Source organism: Osmia lignaria, chromosome 12 (genome assembly GCF_051020975.1).
Source record: "Osmia lignaria lignaria isolate PbOS001 chromosome 12, iyOsmLign1, whole genome shotgun sequence".
Taxonomy (NCBI): domain Eukaryota; kingdom Metazoa; phylum Arthropoda; class Insecta; order Hymenoptera; family Megachilidae; genus Osmia; species Osmia lignaria.
In genome coordinates, this window is record NC_135043.1 from 6,167,644 (window position 1) to 6,195,609 (window position 27,966).

Below are 27,966 nucleotides of genomic sequence, written 5' to 3' on the forward strand. Positions count from 1 at the left end.
ACCCTCGATCCACCTATCGAACTAGCAGAATCGATTTTATGACGTATTGACAATGCTGCTGCGTGTTCGACCGATTGAACGTTACCCGATTTATTGCTCGTAATGAATGCTTCGTGAAAATAATATCGCCATCATTCTCCCTCGAACGAAAACGAATAACTCATCCGTCTCTCCTCCTCTGTATAATTAACGATCCTTTGATTTTAAACGATGGACTAGATAAATTAAAGGGGAAAAATTTAAATTATTTATAAAATGGAATGTAAAATTGAAAAGAGGAGAGTTTCACTGGTACGTTGATTACTGTAGTGGAAAAATAAAAATGGAATTTTCTACAATTCAATTGTTTTATATTTCTATTTAACTGCATCGTTTGCTATCCTGTATAATTGATATAAACTTCAAAATTGAAAAAAAAATACATATTTTCCCATTTTTATTTTACTCCACTTGGCTGATCACCTGTTAACCCTATTCTCCCGTTAAGGGTACCAACCACCCATCATTATTTTTATTTTATTTTAGACCCACGATGCGTCATACTCTTATTACACTTTACTTGTACGACCTATTTTACAGTATCCTATGATTCCACAGTACCTATAAATCTTCTTTATCCCAATAGATTCCTAGCTTATTCCAACCTGTCTCCCAACCATATTTTCTCAGAAATAAAACTGAATCCAACGAATAAATAGCATGTTGTTTCATTCCTTATTCCAAGTTACATTCGACATCTTACACAACAATGTACCCTGCTTTGTAGTACATTTGCATCCAAGCTGGTAGCTGATTCACCTAGCTGATCTGATTTCGTATCACGAGTCAGGTTAAGTGAAGTTCATTCGCCGATGGAATTTGACATAGTATCCCGTTGGATACGTTTTCCGCTTGGTTTCAAGCGAACCTTTTATTCAATCGGCTCGCTTACCTTGCATTATCTTCTGGGAGGAAAGGACGGTATACCGGTTCAAAAATCCAGAAGATAACGAAAACGTAGATCATTTGCTTTTCATCCTGGTTTCGTTCGGTTACGATTATAATTTAATATAAAGTAAGGGAAAAGTGGTTATTACCGTAAACAAATGGAGAAGTCTCGTCGAATGTGATCAACGACGAATCTGAAAGTTGGATGATTCTTGAAAATCATAGAAATAATGAGACGTGTTTCTATAACGATCTTATCAGAATTTTATTACAATACTCTTCAATTTCAAATCCTATTTTTCTGTTTTCCAATATTGATAACTTTTAACTCGTAGAATTATGGAAAATGGAAGGGGGTAAAAAGACCATAGGAATGGCAATAATCGTAGAACACAGTCATAAAAGAAAGAAACTACAGTAGACTCTCGTTATATTGCCACGAAAGGAGATATAGTACCGACGCCTTCTTCATCGACATATGCATTCGACAACTATACTAGCAATTCTCAGTAGGTCACGATCAAGTTGTAAAATGTTAGAGTGATAATCTGTAGGAGGTAGATTCCAATATCAATAACTTACGAGTACTACCCTAGTTTCCTACCCTCCTAACACCGATAAGTTTGTACGAGTAGAACTTACAAGGATGGTTCTCAATAATAATTGCTCGTGTCATCTGATACTAACGATTCAAGCGTCATAGGATCACAGGACACCGATACCGAATATTGGGTGTCAAGCTTGTTAGTATTCATGCGACTCGGGGGATCGTTGTTAATTGTAACTCCTTAATCTTCCTTGCTATTGGCTGATATAACTCCAATATAGTTAATGCAAATCATCAGAATGGAAGATTATAGATTTCTCATTATATTAGAACATTATTATGTTTGATGTCACTATGGCTAAAATTTTTTTTTTAATTTTTCTATTTCAAAATGAAAAATCAACTTTCAAATTTTTAATAATTTCTATAAGAATAATTTGATTTTTTTTTTTTAATTTAAAAGGGCATTTAAAAAATGTTTTTTTTTTTCTTTCAATTTATTATCAATATTCTGGCAGTAAATTCTAGTTACTTTAAAGTATCTTGAAGAACGTGTTTGAATTTGCATATCAGCGGGAGGTTTCATGAAATTTAGCAAGCGGTTTATGCGCGGATCAACTTGGAAGCATAAAGCATAAAGTGTGCCAGCACGACGAAGAAAGATGTTTCGAAGATGGAAAGATGAAACGAGGTGCTTGTAACGGGACTTGCACTTCCCTTAAAGGCGATATAACTTGAAATTACGTTGTTGGCTTAGTGTAATAATAATTTTGATTCACGGCACGTTTCCTCTAACGCTTCCACTAAATTGCCAAGTTACAGTTTAAACTCGCGCTGAATTATTTGATAGTCACCTGTGACTTTCCACGATTTATTAACCTGCCAATTCATTTACAGCTGTGCTACTTAAATCATCCTCGTCATAATTTAATATTCCTCAAACCTTGATCAATTAGCAACTCAAATTACATTATATTCTCGCGCCACTTTTCAAATGCCAGAATTATAATTGTAAACGATGCAAGAAATTCAATATAATATATCTGGATTATAATCTGATCCTTCAGGAAAGACACGAATTCCAACGATTTAATAACCACTATCTAATAACCGAGCTTCATTTACAGAAGGAATTATCCTTTTGAAGTTCGCTGGAGCACAAAAGACAGAAGGATGAAAAACAGCTACACTGTGGACGAACCTTGAAAGAAAATTCGAAATTCCACCGTACGAGCTGCGATTAATATTGAATGGACGACGACAAAAGGGGTGAGAGACAATGGAGATTCAGCGGGCGAAAGAAAAAAAAAGAACAAGCAGTCGTTGGAAGAAGGAGAAATAAGTTCCGAGGAAAAAAACGAGCTCGTTGAAACGGTGAAGAAGAAATGAAAAGTCGAAGTGACAAAAAAAGAGGAAAAAGGGAAGAGTGGACGAACGAAACGCCTGGCTTCATCTTTCGCACCCTTCCTGAAAGGCCGTCGAGAAATATTCGTGAAAATTTTACAAGGCAGCTAAATGCACTAGAATTAGCGACACGCTCGAATAAACGTCCGCTTATGCTCTGGTCCGAGCGTTCTTCAACCACTTCAAGATTCAAAGTTCCACTTTGAGATTGAAAAATTCTGCTTTCAGGCAAAATTTTCTTTAAAAAAAGGCTCACTTTCCTTCGCATTTAAGTCAAATTACTGAACGAAATTTCATTATTCTCAGTTTGCACTTTGATTCTGACGCTTCTAATTTCAGAACTCTAATGAACTCTTCTCGGATCCGATATCTTTCCTCGCATCCTAAAACTGTCCGATGCACGTCGCTGTACAGATGTCCCAGTTTAATTCGAAAATGGATTTGAAAACGTGCTTCAATTGAAAAAGAGAAAGGAATCAACTAAGCTGGAAGGAGGTTAAGTGGATCATTAACCAGGAAAGATCTGCATTTGCTGATGTCAAGGTTGTTTCAGAACGTACACGCACCTGTTTCTTTAATTAAACAATTTGAATATAGAGGGTAAATGGTTAAACGGAGCAGGCTATGCCCGAATTAATGGAAAATCTTGGATTTTCAGAACGAGACAGATTGCGTATCACAATTATACGCAGAGATAGATCGTCGGTTTAACGAGCTGAACGACGCGTTTCGAATATCTTCGCAATTTCACGGACGCTTGGCAGCTTTCGCGGTAACTCGCGATACGGCATTCTATCGGCGATATTCGCGTTCGCCTGTCTGCTCCCGAAGTTATCCCCTCGCGTCGAATGGATGCATTACTTCCAGAAACTGAAGCCGGAACAATTAACCGCGGATAACCGCAGATAACGGTTTACGAGCAAATTTACCGAGGATCGTATTTCGACGCCGTACTAAAACTGCTTACCAACTGAACCGTCTCGGTACATGCTGCCTGTTCGTGCAACGTTATCGTACAATAAAGAATTTTATTTCTATTTAAAACGGAAACAGCCAATGAATAGACATTTGTTTTGATTTCTGAAGTCAACGATGAAATTTATCGAAGAAATTTTGAAAAAACTTTTCCATGACTTCCAACATGAATAAATTTAATGTCTATAAATAAAATCCTAGATTTATATATGATCGTTTAATCACCTGATTGCAGAATTTACAAGGTACACGTTTTCTGCCTATTGCACATTGATCAAAAGAGAATACCACGATGTACATATGTACACCCCCCGATTCGTCTCCGTTTGCGGATCCAGCTAATCGTTTCGACAGGTTCGCGGTCGTGTTACATCGTCCACGGTGTCTAACCGCGAAACGAGTACACGCGTGTCCGCAAATGAGTTTGACAGGTTAGCACCTATGGGTGCACGCGACGACACGAACACGAATATCTGTCGGTGGTTGTTATAACGGTGTTTTACACGCGGTATGTGGTCATCGAACGTTTCCTCTTCGTCATTTAATTAACCTCTTGCCTTATAATATAAAATCAAACTCGTGTCCCGTTATAATGGTTAAATTGAATTTCTGGTAAATTTGTATTTATACAACGTGTACAAAATATGTCACACCAAATATCACCAGTTCTCACTGTATCGAATCATAATTGCAATTTTGATTGCAAGTTCTTCGAATGAAGATGATTAAAGAGAATGTTAAAATGAAGGTGGCAATGTAAATATCGACTCGTTTCGATTGAACAATGAACGCAGTCAATGCCCAAAGTTTGATTGTTCCTGACACTTTAGCAATTGACCTGGCTTGCATGAGATTTAGTATCCTTCGGAGCCAGATGTTTGAATGTTTGTCGAGATTAATGCAGTTCCTAAATTGGATTCAAATCGAACGTTTCAACTGTATAGTATCGATGGAATAATAAATTAGTGAAAATTGATAATTCATTCTTACAAGATTTTGAATACCTATCTGACACCTATTTGTGAAAGGTAGAGACAAAGGTGGATCTTTCACCCAAAAATGTGAGCTGGCCCCTTCATCATTCTAAGTTTCTAACGTTCAAAAATTTCTAAATTTTTAATAGACCTAACTCATTCTCAGAAAGAGATCCTAATTACACAAATGTTCGAATTAGATCGCTGTAGATCAACTCTCTCTGCTAATTATAGCAGTGTAATTACTTTAGCCTAAATTAGAACGATTAAAATAACGATTAGTAATAACGACAGATTAAGAACTTGAAATAGCTGTAATGCCCTCTAATAGAACCATCAAAGAATTGAATAAAACATTATAATTATTATTCGCTATATTTAATACCGCCAACTAAATTTAATATTTGGAAGTTAAATAAAATATCTAAAAATTATTAGATGGATTTGTCTCCATTGTTGGACGTGATAAATTACAGACAATCCGCTTATTCAATTTACAATGCATCCAGTACGTGATTGTTTGAACGTAAAAATATTCGTATAATAGAAAATCTGTTTTCCAGGCATGGATTTTTATTTGTTTTAAAAGAAATGAAAGGTACCGTGAATATTGATAAAGTACGCAAAGCTCGAAATTCGAAATTTGCGTTGTTGAACATGTGTTGTTTATTCAAAACATAATTTGCTGATTGGAAATACTGCAAATCAAAATTTCTCTCTTCCATTTCAAATCGTTCTTTCTCTTATTTGCGATTCAATATTTGAATGAAAAAAGTTTTGTTGATGGAAACAACAATCACTATGAAATATTGACGGTAACGAAATATGTATTCAATATGTACAGTGATTAAATAATAACATAAACAATAGGCAGTTAACACGGTGCTTGATGTTGGATAAATTATTTGAAGTCAAGAATTCAAAATGTCGATGTAATTGGAAACGAAAAATGAATAATTACAATGGATAGTTACTAACCGGTGATACATATTTTAATATTCTAAAATTCTAATATTCTTTCTTAAAATCTTTCGAAATGAAAAATATTAAACACTTAATAGTGTTAATAAAGCTAAGGAATCTGATTCACCTCCATAAAATCCTAGTTATGCCACTAATAATCACTCTCAGTAATGAAAGGGTTCATAAGACATATTTCAAGCGTGGTTATTCAACAATGTCTGTATTCAAAAATTTCTGAGACTTCTGGCAAACGATCCTGATAATCGATCGCGTATGCTCGACACTCGAGTAATTTCAATTGGAATGCAATTGCCGGATCGATTTAGAAACGACCCCCATACTGGGACGGATTCCACAACTGTTCACAATTTCGTTATTAAAAAGGAACGTCACCGGTATTTCTCATTTCTACTTGTACACCTTCAATAATATAATCATTCAAACTAGCCCCAATTTTTTAACCGACCTTTCACCTCAACACGAACATTTAACTTCTCTGAATGATTTATTTATGAAAAATGATGAATGAGAGTATCGATATTTTCTTATTTTCTGCAATTTTCCTCTGTCCTACAAATTGATACGAATTGACGTTGATAGAAAATCAATAACGCGTGTGTCTGCTCTTTTGATATTCAATATGTGTTTCTTATAGATTTTTCTGCGCTGCATATAAAACAGCAATCAATTTTTTTCTGTAGTGTATCTAGTCTTTGAAGAAATGTAACTTTCAATTTAAAAAAAAGAAATATTACAGCAGAATAGGATTTACCCACCATTAGTCTGTAAAATTATAAGATATTCTATTTTTTAGTAAATTTATTTGCAACAGAAAAGCACTCTCTCACTGACAAAATTTTTCTACTATCTAATTGAAATTTCGTTGAGAAAATAAGTCCTTATAGTATGTAAGAGGATCAATTAATAATATCAACAATTTTCACACGACAAGTTGAACAGTGATTTGCAGTAATAGCAAGTCACGAGACAGTCAGGCCCCAAAGGAAATTTCCGGAAGTTCTAATCTCGGTAATGTTACGATCGATCTGTCTCATATGGATTTCCAGAAGCTCTGCTTTTCTGCTTGACCTCATAATCAACGTCACTGTACTGTATATTTTCGATAAAAATAATTTTGTTATCCTGAATCACAGAAAATTTCAAATACTTGATAAAGGATTAAAATTTCGATTAATATTCATAATCAGTCTTATTTATAAAATGATCCATACTAAAATTTTCATGTTGTGAATTTCATATTTCTAATCGATGAATCTGAATTATTCTTAGAATTCTATTCTTTAATCTTATCAAGTATTCAAGTTGTGCGATGAACTTTGAACTGAAACTTTCAACGTAGCTATTTTGCTGACTAATAGTATTAAGAAATGATATTAATTAATATTAGCGATCCATTGAAATTTTCTTATAATCAAAAATGAAATAATATTGAACGATAATGAAATTACTTTAATTTTCTCTGCTTTCCTATTATCCTTTAGATAAAATTCTTGAACCGCATAAGATTTTCTATAAATTTATTAGAAAAGAAAAATAGTATCGAATTTAAATATTTCACCGCTCTGATATTCTGTTTACGTATCCATTACCGCAATATCTGGCACACGAATCGGAATTATTCTTGGGAAAAAAGAAGTGTTACGCGAGTTTGGGCAATCGTTGCACCGATAGTATCTTGGGAATAAGCTTTCTCGCTCTTTTTACGCTTCTATTTCTTCGTTGCAATTCAGGTATCAAAAGAAACAACCGGTATGCTTGAAAACGAACACTCGCTGAGCTTTCTACGGAGTTCAATTCACTGTTGTTTGTGCAACTGGCTATATCGAGTTGCATTCCGTTGTTCAATTACCGTCGAGGTTTATTTATCGATGAGAATTTCTTTAACACTTTGACTACTACAAAAACACCGTGCACCTTTATATGTAGTGTTAAACGACGATTTCATTATTCAATTGAAACTTTTTGAAAATAAAAAAAGAAATTTGTTTTCTATTTTTTCGCGGTGCTCGAGGAATTTACAATGTCTATTCCATGAACCGGTGAACAGGGAATAACGAAGCCGCAGGTGACTTCTTTTTTTCTCTGAAGCTTTTACGAATCGACCGCGTAACGTCTAGGTAAAAACACCCTTGTTCCTCGCAAGTATACGTTAACAACATACACAGAGGTCCAGCGGGAGTAGTAAATAGAACAACAGGTCTGTCGAGTGCGCTCATCTGACTCCCACGCACTGGACTAACCATAACGCGAACAGGTGCATTGTACGCGTTTCGTCTGCGTCGGGGTGCAGCGGCGTCGAGAGCTACCAGAGACCCGGACAATGTGCTCTCATTAATGGTGTCGCGGTTCTTGTACTTTTCCATTTTTATACTCGTCGAAAAAGTCAACGTTCCATGTCTAGTCGTCGTTTATGACTAGACTGGGTCGAATCTAAAAACCTTGTTTCAAGGGCTCTGAATATTTATTTATTTATAAACAGATGGCGGAAGAAAATTCAAAATTGAAAAAATTCTGATAAAATTAAGATACTAAATCATCCCTAATGGTGTTCGTCTAGATGCGTCAGTGCATCCGGAAACACGTAACGTGTCCCGACAAACGGTTTTCCGATAATCTTGCCGACGCTGTACAAGCTTCAATGGCATCCCATAACCCTGTGTAAACGGCTGATGCACGGTTATTTCAATAGAGGCGAATGTACGTGTGCGGAGAACGATGAACAGGCAAAAAGAGACCAGTCAACGGGAGCATTTTGAACCGAAACGATCCCCTGTCGAAACTCGACGCGTTCACCTTTTGCACAAGACAGATTCGAATGCCTTCCCGACACCATTTATAACCTCGATCCATTTTTCTATCTTTTAGACAGATCCATGGATACGTGGCTGCATGGGCCACGTGTGCACACCTTTATGTTGTAAATGTTTTCGAATGACGAAACTGTTCGCTTTCGAAGAAATGAATAGCGAATGGATGAATAGGAATGGAAGAGTTCGAAAGTGCAGTGGGAAATTTTGTATCAATGGGAATACTAATACATAAAATTTCATTTTCCCAACTTTTCGATTTCCCAATTTTCCTATTTTAAATTTCCCAATTTTGTATGTCCCATTTTTCTTTTTTACCAACTTTTCAATAAACTTCTACACCCATTTCTCTAAATTCCGAAATACGCGAAACTTCTACACGTCAACCATAGCAATCTCCTATAATCTACCAGGCAAACAAAATTCTATTTTTCCTGGAAAATACTCGACGACATTTTCCACAAACACATCGAAGCGGCAGATTTCTCGATCAGAACAGTTTCCGGCAAAACTCGGTTATACTTATTTCCGAGCTGTTGAGTTCGCTGGAAGGCTGGAACGAAGTTTCTCGTTTCGACACGATGCGGCGACATTCTTCGTCTTCGATAGAGAACGGACACGAGGTTTCTATCAAAGATCGCTACGACGCTCCACGAAGCATAACTACTTCCGATAAGTTGCAAGGAGACCCCGGAAGAGCATCGAGGCGGACATCGAAACGTTAGCCCGCGCAAAATGGTTCGCGCAAGCTCGATGCGGTTCACGGGCGAACAATCTTCTATGGAAGTTTGCTTTTGCCCCCTTTGATTCGTTTCCACAACCTTGCTGGGAATCTGTCTTCCGGTTCTCTCAAAGCGGATGCCGCGAATCGACGGCATTTTTATTTTTCCAACGATCCACGATTAATTAAGCTCCATTTAAGATTAATTTTTTAACCGATAATTAAAACAAAAATATTTGGAAATCTTAATGTTAATTATTGAACTCTTTACCTATGAATTTTATTGGAACAATATTGGTTCAGTATTATTAATTCCAAACCATAAATTATACCATACCAAATATTTGATATTGATACTTAATGAGATTATTGATCTATATAATAAAACTATTGACTTTCAATATAAAATTAAACAACAAATTTTTTTATTTTTAAAAATGATCGAAATAGGTAAATCGACCTTTAATTTTCTAAACCCATATTGATCTTTTTTACTTTCATTGCTACAGCTCCACTACAAATTCTTACAAAATACCACTGATCATTTGCTATTTTGCCAAAGTATTGATATCTACTTGATAGCAGGCCAAATTGAACTCCGCTTTCTAGAGGCGTGATAAATGAAAAAAAAAGAATGTAATGCGAAAGAAATCGTTCGCGTGCGAAATTGAACGTCGGATCGAGCGTTTATCGCGGTCAAACGGACCCTTAGGTCTCTTTTTGCTCTATAGCCTGGAGGCAACGAGTGATCTTGATAAAAACGCGACAAAATTCGCTGTTCATGCAAATACCGTGCTACGTTTCTTAGGTCAAAGAAACAGACGTGTAAAAAAAATAATTTTCTTGTAACCACAGAATCGCAAATTTTCAGTTACTTAAATGTACTTACTGGTCTTGAAAATATATATCTAATACAAGAACTAGAATAAGGACAGTCTAAAATATTTTTCTTCCACACAAACAATATTAGAATGGTAATATCTTTGATCTTTCGTGAATTTTACTGCGGAGGGATTGAAATATTACCACAAATATGTCGATAAGTAAATTTCTCCTCGGTGAGATCAAGGAAACAATAAGACTTTTGAGAGAAACTTACCAGCGCAGCTGTATCCATTTTTATGAAGAATATAGCCGTCTTTGCAATCACATTCGTACATTCCGTCATGAAGTTCGTAGCAGAGCTGCTCGCATGGAGACCCGTGGCCGCATCTTCCTGAAATACAAAGAATCATATTTTCAGACGAAAGAAACAAACTCCAATAAAATATATTTCAAGTTTCCGGGGTATTGATAAACTATCGGAACTATACTTTCAAGGGTGAAAACAAATGATCTGCGAAGTTGAAAATAGAATATCCTCACAAAAAATTTCAATTGGTAGAAGAAATATGTTTTCTTTACTTAGAAAAAATAAATCTATCAATAATTATTGTATAGTACATATTAATTTATCCTGAATTTATCTGAATATTAATATCTTCAAAATTATTCATAATGCTCGGTACAATGTATAAGATTTCATCCTATCAACAAGTTCTCAAAATTTTCAGCTTGTTCTCAGATACTCTACATAAGTTAGGAGTTGAATGAACATTACGGCCGACGACGATAAATTTTCCCGATTTCTAAACGTGTCCTCGCGAATCACCAAGAGAACGGTTCATTTATCCGTTGAATTATTCCACGGTTCTCGTCAGAACGCTGGCTCAGCGTCGTCGCTTTCGCGCTTTAAGGATTTCCAACCGGTCGATCGCGACCAGCTCGACGGAATAATTCACGTCTAACCGCGAACTTCCTGCAGGATTACAATTTCCTGGTCGCCGTAACGGCACGCTCTATATCCGCTTACCCTTCGATCGTTCGAGCCTGATTGCCTCCGACAGTTTCCAACGGCGACACTGGCCGTCTTACAGACCATTTCCTTCTACAGGTATGTACACACCACACGTACCAGCTGAAATTTTCCACCACTAAACAACAGGATTAACCCGATAATCGCTAATAATGGATCGCGAAGCTTTGTCAATTTTCTATTCTGAGAAGATCAATGGAAGAATAACAGAGAAGTTTCTTTTAATCCTTACATGGACATCTGGATCTAAATGTACCCATGGTTCATGATTTTTTTTTCAAACTCATTTGTTAATTTGTGATACTATTTTAAACGTCTTGTAAACACCTGAACAGCTCCATCAAAATCAACCCTTCAGGTACATCCTTTATGAAATTATCCCTTGGGATACCCAGATTAACCTTTTCCAGTGAACGGTTTAAATTAATTATTCAAACTTTTCGACCTATTCCCTGCTGATGATTTTAATAATATTTTAAGGAACAGAAAGTAATTATCTAGCGACAATATAAATTCTAGAGATTATAAAGAATTTACTTTTGAATAGTAAAAAGTGGAACGATGAAGTCTATTCGCTATCAGATTTCGTCTAATCTCGTCAAGGATTTAGGCATCCAAAACTCCAAATATTCTGTTTACACGTAGGAGCATTGTTTTCGCGGATCAAGAAGGCTATGGAGGTCCAGGTGAAATTTATTCGAGAAATCCTAGCCACGCGAACCCCAGCATAAATTCACGGACCGAGGAAAAATGGATCATTCGCTAACTCCGCAAAGTCGGGTTACAACGTAGCCCATCTTGCAACCCCCGTGCGTTTTTATGGCTCGACGTTGGCATAACTTTGGTCCCGTGAAAGCCGTGCCGCGTCTTTCCTGCTCTTAAAGTAATAAATAATGATAAACCCCGGCGCGAGTCGCCTCCAACAGCTACCAACCTGGAACCTTCTCAAAACGAACGGATACGTTCACGCTGGTCTTACGCCGGTTATTTATGGCCCCCGTTAGGCGAAAGCCAGGGAATAATGTAACCTTCGTCTGGCAACGATTAAAATGTTATTAACACTTGGAACACTGATTGATGAACGACAATTTTCGGATGGATGAAAAAAAAGAAATTTGGAAATTTTTGGACACTTGTTGCACTTAAATTAGGCAAATTTTATGTTAATTAAATTATTTTATGAAGATTCTATTTAAAAGAAATTAAGTCTCTTATTTTTCAAAAAAAAAAAAGAAACAAGAAGTTTGAGATTTGAACTCACGACCAGGCCAGTTTCGTTTCCTGCGAAATTGGGAATGAGTTGAAACTACAATATACAAACGGTCCTAATTCAAGTGCACGGTTTAGGTGTCACGAATCTGTTGATTAACCTACATATTAGACTAGTGACACGCATGTAAGCGTGCACAAAGCTGTTCCAGCTATGCTGTTTCACTCGTAATCAGACATCCTCGGCAGGAATCTGATTGATAGTGTCAGAAACAAGAACACGCATTAATCTCTCTGCTAACAGACACCTTACTCGTCTAATGACGATGATATATCTCTAATTAAGCATATCACTTGGGATTCTCTCAAATCTCTTCATCAGATATTTCAAAATCTATCAATTCATACGAGACATGGGTTAAGTTTGTCAATAATTAATATCATTATTGATAGTCAGTATTACGAATTTAATTTGGTAAAATAATTAAAAAATTTCTTTTTAACCGATACTATGTAACTCATAGTAAATACAGATTATCTAGTCAAAAAGCATCCGGAAGATGAAAGAAGTAAATAGGGGTTGCAGGGTTCATTGACGATACAGAAAGCCAGCCGATCGTTGTCGGTGCTCCTTTACGATGGAACAAATTCACGTAGTGACCGGGCATCCGTAAATACGGGTTCCGATTTCCATCGGCGGGGTTTATCGCAACGCAGCGAGTCGTGCCGTAGGGTGAAAAGCCACCCTAACAATAAGTCGACGATCTGTAGCTGCGGCAGTATCTAGATTGGCTGGCAATGGCTTCCCAGGGAAATCGTCTAAGGAACTTTATCTTTCTCTCTCTGTGTACAACAGACAGAATATCTTTTTGACTTACGACAAATAAGTCGAATTTCCTGGATGGATAAAAGAGACGGATTATTGGTCGTCCAGACTTAAATGACAGATTCTGAAAACGAGGAAAGAGGATGAAAAGTATCACGGACCATTCCAAGGATTTTACGCGAGGAATACCTTCGAAAGGATTCGACCTCCTTCAACTGGGTTATCTTACGTGCTCATCTCGAAATTGCATTGGTTCGAGGAAACGCAACGAGAGACAGAGAGACATTGAATTCGAGGGAACGTTGCCTCTTCGAACGATTCTGAAGGGGATGTTTCACTACTTTGTCCTACTTCTTACGATTTTCCTCCAGGGAGAAGATATTTTTGTACTTTAAAGTTAGTAGGGTAGCTTTTTTACTGGAAGATGATTCTATTCGACTAAAAAGGTAGAAGTTGGGATCAAAATTTATGAGTTGAAACGCTTTGTTTTATAACTTGAGAAATAGAAGTGTTGTAAAGATGTCGATTCAATCTTTGTATGGTAGATTTTGAAATTTTATAGTGCATTCAAAATTGAGGTGGTAATAGAGAAAATAATTAGGCGATAATTACTAATGTATACCAAACTACCAAAAGCTAACTTAATTTTAAAAATGTCATTCCTCGCAGACCATCAAAGGCAACCGCTTCTAATCGCTTTGAGGCAATCGTTCATTTCCCTGTCACAGATTACGAGATCAACCAGCGGGAAAAATAAAATCGAACAGGGAAAATCTGATTCACCAAGGTACACCAACCAACCACTATGGTACGTTTCCGAGTTCGATGACCTCTGGCCTACGTTTGTTCATTTCCCTCTACCAGTACATCTCATTCTCATCAGAAATCCTTTTGATTTATGACCACATATCAACAGATAGTATCTACAAATCGAACAAAAACTTGGTAAATCATCTCTATCCATCGATGAAACAAATATTTGTCTATCTTTCTACGTGTTCTCCCTTCAGAATCATTTATTTCCTTCATCGTCATTTCTTGTCTATTCTAAGAAATTTTTTTACTAAATTCAGGTACAAATTTTTATATTTTTCGATTGAATTTTATTTTATTTTTGTTAGATTTTCATTCACCATTCCAAAGTAAATGAACGCATTTTGAGAACCCCTGACACCCACCACCCGCACCGACAAGCTGGGGTGGGTTTCTATAGCAACGCGCTACGCTCGGACACGTCGTCCGACTCTCTGAAATGAGTAGCACATCGTTCGATTTGGAAATCGAAGCAGATCCGAAAACCAGTTCCTGGTCGTCGTTTAATCGCGTCGATCGGTTCCTTTTTCGCGCAACCCAGTCTTTCCCAGTCTCTCCCACAATGATTCAGGAGGAAGGTACCATTAACAATGAAAATATCCTTCCTTGATTGAAAATTTACTCGAGACCTTCTATAAATTTGTATTCCAAAATTTTCAACAATTCAATGAGAAATTCAATGGACGGAATTCCCAAAGCTCAAAGTTCAATTACGGTTTAAAAAATTCATGGTTTTCGTTTGGAAGAGGTGGGTAAAGAGAATTATTGCCAATACAAATTACGTCGTTTCATAATAAATCAGACAGGAGGGTGTCGAATCCAGGTAGAAGGAAAGTTTCGAGTGATCAGGATAGAAGGAAGGGAAAATCTAGATAGAGGTTCGAAGTTAGACACTGAGGCTGTGCGATTCGAATCGTCACACACGCCAACTGCTGACATACAAAGCCACGGACCGGAATGTTTGTTTTAGAACCTCAGATCGTTAATCCTGGATCTCCAAAGGCGAGGCCGATTAACGGCTCTCCGAATCAATGGATCCGTTCAGAGGATTTGTTCAGGAATCTGTGCGAACGTGCAAACGACGCGAAGTAACTCGTTTAAAACTGAATCATAAGACAAGGCCAAGGAATTGAAATTTGTATTCCAAAATAAATGAAATAAGTTATATTAAATTCAAGAAAAATTTCAAATGACGCACCGGGTGAGTCATTGATTCCAAATGAAATAATTGTAGCATTGAGGTGTTAATTAAGAATGTATAAATATAATGAAATTTAATAAAATAAAATAATATTAAATTGTTGAACATTTGAAATAATTATTAACAACTCTGAACAAACTAGTTTTTCAATTGTATGCAGCATATCAAGTACAAATCGTTGTCAATTTTTCGAATCTTGTCCAAACAGAGAACAGGATTCCACAAACAAGGGTTGAAAAATTTCCTATTTTTTCAAGATTCCCTCGTGTTTTATCATCAAACTAGCCTCTATTATTTCTCCTGCACGCATTATTCGCCGCGTTGTTCCCGATCGATTCCACGTCCCGACGGGTATTCCGCATGTGCAAAACACACGCACGTGCGTGCGTGCGCAAATTGCTGTACTGAGAATACTGAACGCCGGAAATGTCTATGAAAAATGAGCAAGTCGTGAAAAATTCACGCTGAATCGAACGATTCTTCCCTGTTCGGCGACTAATAAACGCGAACCAGCTGTTGAACGCGACGTTATGAGACACAGACCACGATGGTTATGGTCAAGTTGATGGACATATGCATATTTCTTTAATATCTACGCCAAAAATATTCGTAAATAAAAATAGAAATAAAATTTTATAGTAACTAAGGTATGGAATTTTTTAAAATTAAATTAAAATATTCACTAGCTTAATTTTTCATTTTGAAAATTCTAATTTCCTGTGTATCTGAAGTACCATCATTGTATAGATAGAGAGAAACTGAACAGGAGCAACCAGACGACCTCTCAGCCCTTCAAAACATACCTTTCAAATCAAGCAAGGGCTTCGATCAGTCAATAGAAGGGTCGAATTCGATTCATGATGTTCAACAAGTGTTACTATCACCGATAACAATGAGGAGATGTCATTCATGGACGAACCAGTCTCTGTTCCTTTAACGTTCAATTAAATGGTCCAATATAGACTAGAATTAACATGTTGACTTCCCAATATGTATTACTCTACATATATTATTAAAATAATAAAATATAATTTTTGTACAAAAATAAATATACTAGTACACTCAGATTCCTTTAATCAGTACTGAATTTAAAATAAGAAGCTTGCCTTTTCCTTAAAGTTCTATCGTGAAACCCTGTGGTAAACCCCTCCGTTCTTTTAAAATCTTTCAATTTTTAAAATAAAATTAGAAATAGCGTTCTTGCATCATCTACATAAAAGACTAACTACGGGAACATGAATAAAAATCAATTAAATCCTTTTGAAAACATCCTCGATGTCAGGTAAACGAAATTTGACCATCTTCGGGTAAAGATCACGCAGCAAGGGGGAAAGCGATTGGGACCTTTTCCGTTTGCACGGCTAATTAACCGTTTATTTTAATTACGAACCGAGTGGTGGTTCGAACCGTCGAGCCGAGGAGAGAAAGGCTGGAAAATCGTCGACGAAGCGAATCGGGACGGGTCGACGAACCGTGGAAGAATCGGGAAACCGCTCGCTCGGTGAAGCCGTTCGCGCGGAATCGTTGAAAGCGCGAAACTTTGCGGATTTGTGGCGAATTTGTCGTGAAAATGGTGGAACAGGGGTATAGACGGGTCAGCGATAGGCCACCAACCTCCCCCGGTTGAAACGAATTAAAAGGGGTGAACAGGTGATTACCCTGATCATCACGGTTCAGTGTGTGACGTATTTGTTCTTTCCCTCCAAAAGAGGTTTATCAGGACAATAGGTACTCGTACAACGAGATTTATATAAACATTTTTTTTTTACAATTTTGGTGGTCCATGAAAGAGGACAAATATTTTTTCCAAGTGCATCAATGCATTTGCAAAACAATTTCTTCTTACAAACGAGAAATCATTGAACAAGTATGTTAAAAAATAAATTATTCTGATAATTAGAAAGGATTTATACTTCAGAAAAGAACAAACATTTTCCTCAGACTATTATTTGCATTTGAAATAATTAATTACCGAAAGGATAAGCTAATTTCAACAAGGGGAGGATTATAAGCGTGGTAGATATAATTGAAAGGGTTTCTTGCCTCGGAACTTGTACAGACAGAAAGAAGTATCGAACAATAAGGAGAAAGTTATTTGATTAGTATAATCAATTGCATTTTTCTTATATTTTCTATTTCATAGCAACTTAATTAAGGAATTCCTTGAATTGCTATAATAAATTAGAGAGAGAGGTACCGGGTACCGAAGCCTCCTCCATATTTATTTTATAAAATTGAAAATGATTTTCAAAGGTACTTTCTCCATCGATAAAAGGTCATTTGCTTGTACAAACTCCAACTGAAGAATCACGGCGACTTCTTTAACTTCGATCCAATGAATGGAAACGATGGTCGTGTTTAAAGAAAATAAAGGAACAAACATTTTCCTTTCTCGTTATTTGCTTCCGGACGAAATTCAAAAGAGGATGAGCCAATTAAGTTTTGAATGGAATCTTGTTCCCATTCGAATATAATTGTCCCGGAAGTATATCCGATCCTCGTTTTTTTTTAACAACTTAGATAAGCTCAAAAGGGGAGCAAGATGCTTTTATTTACATTCTCTAGATAATTAAATAGTTCCTTAAAAATATATTATTGTTATCTGACGATACATATTTTACTGTATTCTGTTATCAAAATTCTATCATCTATGATCCAAATTTTAAAAATCGATGAATGACGAATTAACTCGTTACTGACTAATTTATTATTTTCAAAAAATTATTGAAAAAAAAGTGTCTAAAGTGAAGATAAACAGTAACAATGATCTCATATGACTGTTTGAAGTTAATGTCCAACAGGAAATGATTCAAATATCACCGAACTGCTCATAATCGTTCACGCGACGAAGAGGAATGATTTATTGTCGCAACAAGTCGCATTAACGTGCTTTAATTGCGAAAAGGGCTTCGTTATATCTGCGGTCTCGCGGCACTCGCTGAATATTACAGCAGGTTCAGGCTTGCCAGCTTTGGAATCGGGTCAACTGCGGTTTTCGTTGGAAAATCAGTCTATCGTCATCCACCGTCACGCCCTACTTCGTCTCGTGAAAATGCGCATAACGTGAATACGTCGAATGAATCCTGTAACATTGGTATCCTTTTCCATACTATTATCCTGCAGTTTGCAATGAAAATGCAGCAAATAATATTTATTTTACTATCTGAGGAAAGATGGGTTTCAGTCACGTATCAGGCACGTATCAGGCACCCTCTCAAAAAGCAATAAATTAAAAGGGGGTGGTAGTGAGATCCGATGCTTAGATTTCTACGTGTCGTGAAAACACATTCCTACGCGTATCCCTTCGCTTCGATTTATTGCCCGATAAAATTTTACCTATCCCCAGCCACGTGTAAATACGACTTGTTTCATTGGTATTCCTTTAATCTTCGCAGCGTTGCGACAAGCCGGCTCGATATCCCCTTTCGTATTGATTTTTCTTTGCATACGACACCAGTCTTGGGTAAATTTCATGAAACATTCATGATACAGTCTTCCAACATCTCGAGAAACATTTTTCTGGTTTTCCTAGACAATCGTGATCGTAGAAACATTTTGGAAATTGAATATCGGAGGCGAGGAGAAAAAGATATAGAATAGAACTGTTATGGGGTAGATTGGAGCTTTTGTTAGATGATAACATTGTTGAAGGTGTGAAAGGACAGAGAACATTAGAAAATTAGAATTTGAAAATTTAGAAACCCCTGAATTTCACAATAGAAAAATTATAAGAACTACAAATACTAATAATCTTCTGCATTTGCACAGCATTAGACAAGAAGAAATCCTTGAATGTAAACTGGAGAAATGTAAAGAGAAGGATTACAAGGGATCACCCATCTTCTCTGTACATGTTCATCCAATTTATAGAGTGACGTCGATCTATTTCCTCGATTTAAAAGACTTGACAGCGTTTTCGTCCACGTCCATACAAGTCCGACGAATGTCAGTGTGATTAATTGTAGACTGACCAACACCAGGCAAAGTAACCGACCGGCAGAGGCTTCTAAACCAACTATCGATCCATGTTAAACAGACGACAGCCCACTGTCGTTGTACTTGCACTCGAGTACGAGCAGCCATTAAGGCTAGCAACTCTTTAGCCATTCTACTCTCTCTAAACTTTCGTCACGAAAGGCTTTTTCTTTTCTTTTCTTTCCCCTCTTTTGTTATACCGTGACTTGAGCTCCACGGCACACAACGAATTTGTTAACCCATTATTATACTCTGTTAGAACTTTGAAATCAAGTAACAAAATTCCAAACAAATTGTTAAATAAATTGTTTCATTATTTAAAATTTATTTATGGATTTGGATAGGTTTAAAATTTACATGGACTTAATTAAAATTTTGTACAATTATACAAAATTCTAGAAATGATAATTCTGCAAAATCATATGGCGGAGATATGACCTATTCGGTGTTTAAACATTCTTGAAGAAACGAGAAGATTAAATGGTTTGAAGGGAAAGTTCAACAGGGAAGGTGTTAATGAAGATAATAGCCAAACACCACATCTCATTCCGTTCTATTACCCTCTAAAATCCCATCCACACCCCTCGAAACGTTTTTGCCCCCCTTTTCACAAGTATCAGCCACCTGCAGAGAGCGACGAAAAGCTCGCAGTCCGATCGATTGAATAAGTTTAACCGGCTGTAAAGTAGCGTCTGTCGTTCGTTTTCCTTTTCATCGTGGCCGCGTTGAAACGGAAGTTGCCTGGAACTTGTTGCACCCACGTAGCGCGAGATTTTCTCCTACCTTTCGCGTTTCCATGAAAGGCGACACTGGCTGACGAATCATGGAGAGAACCGGAAACAAGGGTTGCCTACATATTTTCAAAGAACAAAAGGGTTGGTTGGAAAGCAATTAAAATTGATTTTCCTTGCTGGGTTTGTAAGTTTCGAATGCTACTATGGTATTGATTAACCCTTTCGTTGCTAGGGTGAATATAGCCACCCATTGCCAAGGGGTTTAGATGGTGCAATGGGTGAAGGAAAGAGAATAATGGAATTGAGGGTTGGATGATATTGGGTTGCGCAAATTGTGGGGTGAATGACACCTTTGAAATGTGTAAACCCGAAATGTGGGTATCCGAAAATTCGGGACCCGAACATCAATTCGGAACTGGAAGGATTAAAATGGAAAAAAAATTCAATTAGATTTTATTATGCAAGTATACAAAATGTTCAAAGTCTAATAGAAGTGAGAAAAGAGTAGAAAGGATGATTCTATGTAACAGACGTCGGGAGATGAATACGAAAGTAATAACCCCATGAACGATGAATATAAAGCGACTCGTTGGACGTCTGATATTTTACTAACTCACCGGATATTGGTATTCGATAATTTAATATGTTCTTCTTGCCACGCTAATTTTCTTTCAATGTATCATACTAACAAACAGACAGAATGATTCAATGAATCCCTTAGTTGAGGATATAGGGCAATTTATCCAACTGAATTATGAATTTCCTATAATGTACCAATAGGATAATTGGATTTATTGGATTTCTGCAATTCGTGCAATAGTTTTTGCAAAATTTTGTATAATTCTTTAAAATGATAAAAACTGAATATCTTCAACAAACTTCTAACGACTTTCTCAATGAATAATTTATAATTCCATAAAAAGAAATTAAACATTTTCACGAGTAATTGACCCTGTTCGGTGCTATTTTATATACCATTACTTGAAACTTACCAAACGCTCGAATACTTCCACAGAATAATATAATGTATCACTTGTTTCGATTAAATCAATTAGAGGCTTATCGACAATTAAGATTCAGTTAATAAAGCGTCAATAAATATTTACGAGTAAAGAGATGGTCCTTGTAGTGAAGTGAACGCCACTTCGAGACGAGTTTCTGCTCCATTACTAATGAGAATTTAGTTCAGAGGTTCAGAAAGGCGGCTTTCTACCGAACGATTATATGCTTTTCATTATTTCACGTAGCTACGGAGTCTCGAAAGAACCCGTTGAATATCGTTAATAATGAGAGTAATTAGGAGACTAATTCATATTGGATTCCACGCGTACCTCGACTTTGTAAATGAAATTCTCTCATTATTAATTGAGATTCTACTCATCGAGATTCCGGAGAATATTGATTTTATTAAGTTGCTTGATATTAAATTTGTTAAATTTCGTGAATTTTAAGTAATAATAGTTAACACTAATTAATTAAACTTGCTAATCATTGATAGCCACCTTGATCACCAAGATAATTAATCACTCTCATCCTAAAAGCTTCGATCTTTCTTCCTGCATACTAATTTATAAAAGCATTAGATTCAGCCAACACTAATAATTTTAAGGAATATTCATAAACCATAATCCACTTTGATGAACCCAGCCCGCAAGTGCATTTATATAAACCAAGAAAGGAACAAAGAGAATAATGAAGGTAGGCGTACACCTTCCACCATCAGCAATTAATAATCCTCTCTCCCAGAATCAGAACGTCAGAATAGAATGATGAAGAACGATCTCCCCGATTCCAGTCGTATTTTCTAATAATCCAATATTAAAACACAACCCCGTCGGCCGTGAAAATAAACCAGACACTCCCAGCTTCGTATACACACCTAAAGCAACGTCTGGCCTGTAATTACGTTGGCTACATTCGAGCCAACTTTTCCATGCACGATTCCCCGATAGCCGAGTGGAAATTAAGCGTGTAATTCGATCTATTCTACCGGGAGACCTACAACCAACTGCAATAACCACCATCATCTTCGTGGACTTGTGCCAGAGATACGATGGAACGAGGATGAAAAGATAGAGAATAACTTTTCTGTTAGAAATTGGATTAAAACAGGACTTTTTAACGTTGCAGAAGCGGGGAATTACTTGGGATTCGGTAGATTTTAGCTGTCTCAGAGAATGGGGAGGTTTTATCAGTGTCAGTAACAGTCAGTGACGTAGCTAAATGGAGGAAAGGGTGAATTTGGCCCCCTAAAAATGTAGACCGGCCTCCTCGATATTCTAAGATTCAGGGATTCTAAGATTCTAGGATTCTAAGATTCGAAGATTCTAGGATTCTAAAATTTCAAGATTCCAAACGCTGAAAACCCCAAAATTCCAAAAGCGCAAAAGCCCAAAATTTAAAAATTAAAAAATTCCCAGTCCAAAATTTAAAAATTTCATATCCAGCACTTCACCATTTCTTAAAATTTTTACAAAGACCAAATGCCATCGTTATATTCTAAATTGAGTTGCACGGTGTTGAAATTTTTGAAAAAAGCTATCTTCGTTCCCAGAGAAGTGAAACACGAGACGGTGAAACGAAAAGGATAGAAATTGTGAATCGTTTCGCTATTGCAATAGGGAAGCAACACAAATTTCCCAGAACAAACGGTTTCGAGTTAACAAATAGTTGCAAAGTCTCGCTTTCTATTGTTCTTTTCAATTTTCCTACTGTAATTGTAACGGGGTGCATTCAAGATACACCATTCAACTTCAGAATAGAAAAGAAAGATACATATGTACAACTGTTTTATTACATAAATACCTTTTATTTGTCTATTTCGAACATTTCAAAACCCATTCCATTTGATAGTTTGTCCTCATTGATATGTTTCAGTGCTCAATACAAAATGTATACATTTAAACTGTGTCTCAATACTAAAAATATGGAAAAATTGAATATTTTAATTACACCCTTAAAATATATTTTTTTCATTGAACATCTAAAATATTATCAAAACATAAATGCATTTAAAAAAAAATCTCAAAATAGCTGCCTTGAAGTTACATGAATCGTACACTCTATTCATTAAGTTTTTTGAAGCAGAGAAAATTCGTTAACGAATGAGCCAGGTAGCAAAAATAATAACTCTATAGAACAATGTCATAGAATAAAATCAAATCGTTCAAACGAGACATACAATTGAACATCCCTGCTATATATTTTCCATGCTACTAATGCTCCATAATTTTCCGTTTCTTAGAATTTCCCCACCAAAGTCTTGATAGCAAGGAATTATCGAGCGCCTATTGTATTCAGTTTACACCACAACAAAACGCTATACAATTTCTGTAGGTGACGAGCAAATATCATTAAAAGGTGGAAGGATCAAAATTAACGAATTCCACTGAATTCGTATAAATCGTGAAACAGGAATCACGTTCGCGAAACAAGCGGAATCGATACTGCTCGAACGTTCGTAGAAACCGCGACCAAACAAACTTCATCGTTCGTTGTAGTCCAATTAAACCCTCCGTTGAACCATGAATCACGTCCACCGATGTACCACTTTAATCGCTTTATTCGTCGACGTTGTATCCGGCTAGAGAAAAAAAGAAAAACCCTAAACCCGTATCTTCAGGGATGGAAAAGGAGGACATGGAAAGCGGAGGAACACGCATTGTTCAACATCAACCTCGGTCGCCTACATTCCTCCAATTTCATTCACTCGTGCCAACAACTTCTCACTTTCCTAACCACGGAACATTTCGATGTTTCCTGATCCAAATTTTTCCGACAGTCGTTTCAACCCCTCGACTGCCATCCTTATTTTCGCCAGGGGCGAGTAAATGTCTGTTCTACGTCCCCGTTTCGAGTCGCCCCGAGGCTGAAAGCAATCTTCAACCAGGGCTTGGATACATCTACCCCTTTCCACTTGTCTTATTTTTTTTTCCTCTGTATCGTTCTTTTGTTGATTCTTCTTTTTTTCCATCATTTTTGTTCTATGTTCAGAGCAAGGTAGAATAAATTCTACAGAAAGAAAGAGATGTAAGGGAAGAAAAAAATCACCATTTGTTTCTGTGAGATGAGTATTTGATGTATTATTTATGCTGACAGTTTGGTAAGAAATAAAATTTACAGGGGTAAAAGGGATGATGTCCTCGACCCCTATTTTCCATATTAAGAAACTCAATCCTTTACCATCTACCCCCGTTACAAATTTTCTCAGCTGTGTTATTCCATTAACCAGCCATCTGCATCGTATCCTTAACCTTCCGTTCGCTTCTCCTACTTCCGGATTCTGTTCGACGTCGTACCTTGCCCTTATTTGTCACGAACCGGATCGACTAAGTGGTTCGTGCTAATGGACGAAACTAATTCACGCAGAACCGGCGAATTCAATGGGAAATTCGAGGGATAATTGCTGAATGTTTGGGGAAACGTTTAAGCTAAACGCGGCGAAGATCGGGACCGGATGCTTCGTTGTTTCTGGATGAATGCCAAAACGTTGGAACGGATATGAGAATAGTGCAGGTCTACAATTTTCCGGTAAGGAACGATTTTAATGGAAATGAGAACGCGATGGTGGTCGGTTTTTAGCCGCTGAAAGCCTCCGCGCTACGCTTCCATGGACGTTTGTGTTTCACCGTATGCACGTTAAATGCTGTGTAATATGTAACGAGTCCAAATGAAACAATGGAAGAAAAGGTAACGCTTGTAGGCGTTGGTATACGCGTATGGAAAGCGACGTTCACCGTATTATTACGTCCGCGAAGTATTCAACCTCCTGCGAGCATTGTGCTTTGTGTTATTCAACAGGATTCTATTACAAGTTTTATGTAAGAATTTCATAATGCACAGTTTCTGCTTTTTTGACAAAATTCTATTTGAGGATTGATGAAGTCATACGAAAACTCATTGAAAAATTATAAATGGACTGAAAAAATTTATGAAAGTATAATGTGAAGAATAAGTATTAGAAAATATTTGAAAATTCATATAATTTTGTTTATAGGACTATTAGTATATTTGCATCATAATGTGTATTAGAATGATTAGAAGGGAAGTTAAAATGTTCTATGGTGACAAAGAAAATGAGAAGATTAATAGTCTAAAGGGTAGGTACGTTGAAAACAATATTTATGGAGTTACAGAGATGGCACCGCCTAGTGGATTATCCCATCCAAAGAGAATTACTGTACGTATTCTATGCGCCACTTACCAAACTGTTTTCAAGATTTATAACCCGTCGCCTCGCTTTACGTCTTTGTATACCCGTCGCCTGGCTATATACTTAGTTATTCCACTTGATGCCCGACCGAGCGCCGAGCTACTTCACTTGCCACGCGTCCGACCGTGCATCTGCTTATTCCACTTCTTTATGCGCACCGCTCAAAATCGCTATGGAGAATCATCTATTCAAGTGAATTCAATGCTCAATAACATAGAACCCACTATACTTTATTACATAAAGTCTATATAATTTGTACTATAATTGGTAATCAATCAAATGAACATTAATTACAAAAGTGAATTCCTTCCGAATTTTTCCAAAATTATTCCAATACGTCTAATGGGTAATTTTATCGTTTTTTATACCCAATTTTTTGCTATGGATAGCTAATTTGAAGTTGAACAAAATTTTGCACACCAACCCTACCTAAAATGATTGATTTTAACTATGATTCGAACTATGCTATTGCAAAGTCGTTTGTGAGGGTCCCTCGGATATAATTAGAGAGGATATTTAATGAAACTCAACGGAAGTCGATCGCGCAGCCGACGTATGAAAACGATTTTAATTAGTTCTCAGGTTCAAACGCAGCTCGCTTAATTTTGTCCTCCACTTAACATCAAAATTGAGCAACCAACCCGACTTCCTGCGTCAGTTGGTCTGCTCATTAAGAGGATCCAGGTTGTGGGGTCTTCTTTGCCTCCAGCTACACGCGCTCCTTGACGCGACCCTGTTATCTGGCGAAATTCCACGCTTTCTCTTATTTCTCGTTACCCTTCTTTGCGTATTTAGTCGACAATTAAATTGCTACCCATAAAACGTTTCAAGAAATTTTTAATCATCGGTATAAATTTCAGACTTCTCAAGGAAACAATAATTTCCTGAATTTAATTGCCAATTTAATAACGATGAAATCATCCATTATCCATAATCCAAAATATTAATTTGCAATCAGTAATCTTTGTAAAAAATGTTTCAAGAGTAATCAACTTTCACATCAGATTTTCTTCAAAACTAACAAGATACATTTCCATATAGCGTTTCCAAGCAAAGGTAAAAGGCTTTGCATGACACACGTACACGTGAAAAAAAAAAAGAGGATAAGTTTTCAAGCTGGTGTCCCTCTTTTCATCGCGCAAACGCGTTTACCTGTTCATTGTGGTGCAAATTGCAAGCCGAGACTAATTACCTGGGCGTTAATGACCGGGATGAGCGATCCCGGTGCCGCCATATAAATCGAAGTAGGTCGCAATGTAAATAAAGAAAGTCGCCCATTAAAATTCCTTCGTCCATGGAGGGACATTATCGTATAAAAAGCTACCCTCTGCTTCGTTATCGTTTGAATCGTTACTTTTAACCTCGTCGAGGATTTCGAATAACAAGAACACCGATGAAAACGAAGCTTTCGCGATTGTTGCCGCAAATACATATTTAAAGGAATAAAGATGTAAAAGAACGCAAGCTATTTCAAGGATTGTCGTAAATATTCGTGTGACGATGCGAACTTTTTTTTTTTTTTTTTACTACATAGGAAAAAACTTTTGACTTCATTCAACGAGTATCTGCATTTTTATTCTGGAAGAATAACTGTGCAGACTTCATCAATGAAAAATGAAATTTAATTTGTACTGATAGTTTCTAAAAGTTTTTCCTTCAATTCTTATGGACTGATTTGAATTTTAATTATTCTGAGATATCAACTAAAATAAAATTATCTATCTAACAATAAACTATAAAATAAAAGTCCAGCTAATAAATCCTAGAAAGAACTACAAATGCCACGCTTATAATCCGGAATTAATCCCAACTCCTAAGAAGAGACTTAAGACTTGAACAAGAACTTTGAAGCAGCTGCAATTGTTCCACGGATAAGCAAGGAAAAAAATATTTAACTGTCGTTAATCATCCTACAATTGAGGTTTATTAATCTAGGTGCGCCTTATGGCTTGGCAAGGAAAAGAAAAATGCTTACAGAATATACACAAGGAAACAACGATTCGTAACGAGTCTCGTAAAAAGTAACACTTGAAAAATTTCAAACGTTCAACTATAGTTTTAGCTGCTTTTCAAAATCCCCAGACATATTCAAAAACTGCTTCAAAAAGAGAAAGAAGTCTGCTATTAAGATTCACACGCTGTTCGTTTAGTGGATAATAAAATTGTACTTCTTATCGTGAATACAAGATGTAAACGAGGTATTTTACAGCTGGGTATAAAAAACATATGAATAGATGGAATTGAAAGGCGATTCAAACTAACGTGTTAAACAACTGCATCAAATTTTAATTGAAATTTACTTTTAAATCCCTCAACTACGAAAAGCTGAAAAAGATACAATTTTTATTTGAAACTTTTTCAACGTTAAATTTAATTCTTCTAGAAAAGTAGTTAACACAAAAGAAAATATTTTATATGTAAAATTTTGAAAAACTGGCACGTTGATTACCGTGGATATAATTTAATAAATAATAAAAGAAAAGAGGAAAAATTTGTAATAGCATTACTGATATATTAAATAATATAAGGCAAAAGATTATAATAATTATCCATAATTCTAGTTATTAATATGAGTAATTTTAATTATAAGGATTTCACTTTTCACAGTGATTAGCAAATGTTCTGATCACTGCAATTTCAAGTTAAAAAAGTCCTTCTGAATTTAAAATAAAATTTCAGTCACTAAAATTAAGTAAACAGTAATAAAACGTTTAAATAACAGTAGATTAACTTCTCCCAGAGAATCTCACTTTCCAGATCATACAAATCCTTTCCAACATTTTAAAGATTACGCTTGGAAAA

At 36.4% G+C, this 27,966-nt stretch overlaps 1 protein-coding gene across 2 annotated transcripts in view; it reads right to left on the reverse strand.

The window, feature by feature from the left end:
• LOC117603125 (pikachurin) overlaps nt 1–27,966 on the reverse strand; it is a 91,548-nt gene that overhangs the window by 54,337 nt on the left and 9,245 nt on the right. For both annotated transcript variants that reach the window (XM_034321946.2, XM_034321947.2), the window contains exon 3: nt 10,439–10,555. In XM_034321946.2, the coding sequence (XP_034177837.1) occupies nt 10,439–10,555 (117 nt within the window). The remainder of the gene's footprint in view (nt 1–10,438; nt 10,556–27,966) is intronic.